This window comes from Parasteatoda tepidariorum, chromosome 7, assembly GCF_043381705.1.
Source record: "Parasteatoda tepidariorum isolate YZ-2023 chromosome 7, CAS_Ptep_4.0, whole genome shotgun sequence".
Taxonomy (NCBI): domain Eukaryota; kingdom Metazoa; phylum Arthropoda; class Arachnida; order Araneae; family Theridiidae; genus Parasteatoda; species Parasteatoda tepidariorum.
The window spans coordinates 15,319,252-15,325,251 of NC_092210.1; the positions used below are offsets into that span (position 1 = coordinate 15,319,252).

At 27.9% G+C, this 6,000-nt stretch overlaps 1 protein-coding gene across 1 annotated transcript in view; it reads right to left on the reverse strand.

Moving 5' to 3' along the window:
- LOC107456330 (cartilage oligomeric matrix protein) overlaps positions 1 to 6,000 on the reverse strand; it is a gene marked incomplete in the record, with an annotated part of 101,468 nt that overhangs the window by 43,972 nt on the left and 51,496 nt on the right. The window contains 1 exon segment of the mRNA XM_043054677.2: positions 5,720 to 5,824. Coding sequence (XP_042910611.1) covers positions 5,720 to 5,824 — 105 coding nt within the window.

Here is a 6,000-nt window from a genome sequence, read left to right on the forward strand (position 1 = left end):
AATGTGCCAAACTTTGCATTTATTTTAATTCTAATGTTGGAAACTATAATCGTTATGTTAAAACGTTATGAGCCATTACATGCGTACGCACTCTTTTTTTTTATAGCTATTGTTACTAAAGCTTTGATCAAAATCAGTCAGAGCAATCTCCACCTTTAGATTTTATTAAGGGGTGTACAAGTATTACGTATGCATATTTTTGGCACTTTTGGACTACCCTTTTGCCAAAAAAAATTTTTTTAATATTCCTAACCCCTCTTGTGCTTACGTAAGAAAATTGCAACAATCTCTTTACTTTTTGCTTTAAATTTGACTTTAACTGTAATAAACTTGTTTGAAGAATTTTAAGATAAAATTCAAACAAGAGATGTAACTTTGTATAAAACAAAATTTACGTTAAAAAAGTTTTTTCATTTTCCGAATATAATTTTTTTAATCATTTTATTTCCTTAGATTCATTTTGCATTTTAGAAAGAAAAAAAAATAAAATTAGGGGATTTTAGTACTTTACGCAAGCATTGCTGACATCCCCTCTTCAATTTTTGCCTTAAAATTTAGCAAATAATAAACCCCTTCCCTTAATGTGCGTATTTTATATTTGAGCTTTACAATTTTCTTTACAATTTAAAATGCCCGGCAGTGGACTGATCGTAAAGACCGTAAAGATCGATCCTAGTAAAATACCGAAGTCAAGCATCAATGGCTGTGGTCAGTAAGCGGGTGGGCGACCACTTTGATCAGTCTCCGTAGCGGCGGAGGGTACGCAGTATCTGTCCTCGTTAGACTGCTCTACCGTAAAGTGCTCGACTTCGTGCTTAGGTTGTAAGGCTACCAAAACGGAGGAGTCATCCCTTCCGGAGAGGATCAAAATTGTGATGGCATGTCTTTGAACCATCCTCGGGGATGTTCCCCAGATCGTCGCCAATACCCCATTGTGTGCAGTTCTAGATCGACGTAAATAAAATACCTAGCTACCTACAATTTAAAATATATATTTTTGTTTTAGTAACAGCAGTTAATAACAAATAGCGATTTAGATAAAAATAGGACAAGCATTGTTAATATTAAGTAATTAATAGCTTAAATTTATTTAAAGTAATCTTTTATTTAAATATTTTTTCTAGAACAATTTTGAATGCTTTTTTTATAAAGTGCTTAACCTTTTAGATTTTATTCTTAAAATCGCGGTACAAATAAGTAAAACCTTAATTATACGTAAATACAGTGAAGTCTATCTATAACGAAATCGATTAGTTCTAATTGAAAAATTCGCTATAAAGAAAAAATTTTTATACCTAGGCAAGTGCGTTTTTACATTTATAAAAGTAAATACCACAGAATTTCAGCCTGTTCTTTAAGTTCAAAAGTGCATAATTATGCTTTTTAAATTAAAATGAATAATACAAACTACACTGAGGAACAAATTTTTTGTTTCCTTTATACAAATACTTAATGCTACCTAATTCGGGTGTGGGGATCCCGAATCTGAAATAAATTTTGCTCATAAAGATAAATATTTTTTAAAATGACATTTTAATTCCAGTAATTGACGAAATGTACAATCATAAAACCGTTATATAAGCAGAGGGTTGCTTAATTGATGCGACCAACTTTTATGAAAATTAGGGCACATTGCCATGATTAAAATGACCGAAAAAGAACAAAATTCATTAACTTAGAGAATGCGTTTAAGTATGCACTTTTATTATGCTAAAAAAAATTACATGATTTTACATTGTTTTGCATTTTGTGATGCTAAATTTTAATAAAATCACATTTTAGAGGAGAGCTTCCATGTTCTCAGTGCACACAGAATAAAAGAGTATTTGACGTGAATTATTTTTCTTCTAATAGTTTATTTTAAAACTATCCATTATTATTGAAAGCAATGGGCGAGTGGTTCTAGAAACGGGCACAACTGAGAGTGAATTGTTTGCAAAGATTGTTTTCAATTTCACAAGGTTGAAAATATTGAAATTTTAAAAATAAACGACAGAACAACTCGGAAAAAAAGCCGAAAATTAAAAAAATAAACAACGGAAAAATTTCGAAATATAGCGAAAAATTGAAAAGATAAACGTGTAAAATATTCTGTAAAATGATGAAAATAATAAAGAAAAATGAATGATTAAAGCGTTCCAAAAATAACGGAAGTATAAAAAATGAATTCAGAAATATTCTTAAAATAGCAAAATTAGAAAAGATAATTGTCTGATAATCTCCTAAAAAGACGTAAATAGAAATATAGACGTCTGAAAAATTCCTAAAATTACTAAAGTAGAGGAGATAAATGTCTAAAAAATTCTAAAAATGACTAAATTTGAATAGATAATTGTCTGAAAAATTCGTTATAGGAAGACAATCATTTCGTTATCTTGAGAATATTGTCGTTGTTGTTGTCTCATGCTTCTTGTCAATACTATACCTATTTTAAGGCAGAGGGGTGAGTTCCTTCGTGTTTTCCAGTGGTGCCATCTATGGTCAAGAATTCGACGCAGGTATTGACTTGTTATGGGTACTCAGAAGACTTTGTCACCTCAACTTGGCAGTCACCATTTTGCATCAGGAAGGGATCGAACTCACGACCTCATGGGCCCAACGCCAAACCAACCAAGCTTTCCAATCCTCTAGAGAATATTTTGAATGGGTAATCTAACGTCCCGATTATTTCGTTACAGGGAAAACTTTTGCTGTAGCGAGACTTCGTTTTAAAAACACTATAGTAAAATTCCCAATTAATGCATTTTACCATTTCTACAATTAATCTCACTAACTTTGAAACTCAAATTATAATAATAATAGTAATTAACGTTAACACGAATGAATTGAAATAAACGTTATGCTTTATGATAATTTATTTTGACACTTTGTTTCAATTGTATTGAGAGCGCAGCTATTTCCGTCCCTAATTACCTAGTGATTCTCTTTAATTTGCTAAGATAACCGGAGGTGTTAGTTCGCAGATAATTTTCGTTAAACTATGTGAGTGATGTACGTACAATTACATGGTGATTTCGCTACAGATATAAGGTTAATGCGTTTAGAATATAATCATGCGATTTATTGTATCAATCCAACGCTGGCATTAACTAACTCCATCGACTATTTGGAATGTGTTATGCATTGCACACTAATACTACTATAGCTCAGTTTAAGGAACTGTAACATTATTACAATTTAGCACTGTAAAAGTTGTATTCATTATCCCAGTAATATTAATAAGGCTTGAATTTCTCAATATAATAAAATATGAATCTAATTATTATAAACACTTTTTTTTTTCATTTTAAATCTCTAAGGCTACTAGCACTGTATTGATAATGTACCTATAATACATTAAAAATTAATTTAATAAGAATATGAAATTATATATTGCAGTAATGTTGCTAAAAAATTTATAGTACTGTAATTTATTAATGCAGTAATAATAAGATTGAAATATTTATGATTTTAATAACAAAGTATTCACGTTCTTATTAAAGAAAAATTATATTATTTTTATTTTAAACCCCTCAAGCCAATGCTAATATTATACTGTAGTATTATGTTCATAAAATTTGAAATTATTTAGCTTTGTAGCTCTAATAAAAGATAAAAAACGTATGTGTAGAAACAAAAAAAATTTTTTTTAAAAAAATAGAAAACCATGACTCTGTTTTTAAGATTTAAATACTTATAGCTTGCAAAATACTTGATAAAAGATGCAAATATTGCTAAATGTGATGTAATATTGATAAAAGTCTAAAATTTGATTTGTTTTTTTTTTTTAAATTTAATTTATGACGGAAAAAAGTTTCATTCCATATATACAATAAGTTTCATTCCATATATATAATTTTAATCATATATAAAATAGCTTTCGCACAGATTTATTTATTTATTTTTCAAAATAATATTCTTTATCCAAAGAAGTACTTTTTAAAAAAATATTTGTCGACGAAATTGAGGAATATTTTTAAAAATAAATATAAAATGAACAAATAAAAAACCTATTGGAAATAAAATGTTTTTTTATTAAATATTTTTTACATAATATTTTTGAATAGAATATATATTTTACATAAGCATTAGCTAAATACCCATACTTTGTACTTGGAGAAAAAAGAATCAAAATACTGAGCAACACTACAAAATCCTGTACAAAACTGAAAGACAAATACAAATAATAAATCTGATCCAAATAAATTCCAATGTTTTTTTGTATTTATTATTAGTTTTTGCCTTGATATTACCGGTAGTATTATGCTGTTAGATTAAACAAAACACGTACTTAGTTGTTCATCCCATCAAAGCAAAGATTAAATGTGTTCAGTATCATCTGGCATAACGCTTTTGCTCATGATATTCAAAATTTACCATAATCAAATTTCCTCTGTACTCTGTATTTTCAAGAGGCCGTAAAAAATCTATTTCCGCAATCTCTATCATAAAAATGCACGGGTATTGATACAGCTTTAATAGGCACAAAATTTGCTTATAAAATATTTTGTACCTATATTTATGAATATATTAAGTACCTATTATGAAACTGCATCATTTACCATAATGCAAGTGGTGCTAATAACCAAAATCAAGCCTCATTGGTATAAATAATAGTAAGACGTCTTTTTACGGTTTGCTTTTTAGTACATAGCTATATTTATATCAATTAATACCTATTACCAATTCATTCAATTAAGCATCATTGACGTCAACAAAGTTTGCTAATTTTTCACGCTTTTTTAAACGAATTAGTACCACTTATTTCCATTAATTTTGCTTTTTAACACATATTTCATATTTTACTTAATTTAGTATCTAGTTCAAAAATTAATTATCATTGGTGTCAATTAAAATATTGGCGTTTCCTTACTTTTTTCTTCAATGAATCGGTAGTATTTTTCAACTACTTTTGCTTTTTAGTACAATTTTTTTAAAATTTCAATTACCATTAATTTTAAATTATTTAGTTTTATAGTACCACGTTTTAAAAGCATAACAAAATAAAATGTGGTCAGATAACCTTAGAAATATTTAACTTAAGATGTAGTTGGCCTATCACGATGGCGTTGACCATTCAGATAACCTGATATACCGAATAAAAAGTAATTAAATATTACAGAACGCGCAAATTTTAGAGCTATAAGCAAGCATAACTCATGTTTGTTCACTCATGTTTGTTTTAAACATGAGTTCATGTTTGTTTGTTTATCACTCATGTTTGTTTTAAAATTTTCAACAAAACCGAATCGTCTATAATTTAATTTAAGACACTGTCTTCCGCTAAGCAAATGAAAAAATTCAATTTTTAAAATGTATTCCATTTTTCAAATGAATTAAAAATATAAAGATATACAATTAGTTTTCGTGATTATTTTACAATTGTATGTACACATTTAGCTTCATATTGAGTACCCTATTTTCAGTATATACGCTTTCCGGTATACAGACGCAGACACAAATTCTGTAATTTAAAAAACTGAGATTTTTCTTCGAAAAGCACAGTTTTAAAAAAAAAATTATCTGATTTTTCTTAAAAATATATAGCATTAACAAATAAAAATTAAAATTATTTTTTTTTAAAAAGTTTGTTTTTTAAGAAAATGTTTTAAAAATAAGTTCATTTCATGCAAGTTAGTTATAATCATACATAAATGAATTATATACAAGTATAAAAAATATAAATATCCATTAATTGTCTGTATGACAGATATTAATTTCAGATGAATCAGTTACTTACAGCTTTGCATCTTGGATGATCACACCGTAGATCAAAATCTGGCCATCCATCTAAATCACTGTCTGGGCCGCACATATGTCCATCACCGGCCCAACCGATTCGGCACTGACAAAGCAAAGCAAAAAATGAATATATATTTTCATGTGAAACCAAGTATAGTAAATAAAAAATTTTTAATGAAAAATTTTACTTTGAACGTGATGAAACTGAAAAATTGAATTTACAAACTAGAATAAAAACAATAAAAATTCCATTACTTATAGAAGTGAGTTCGATATATA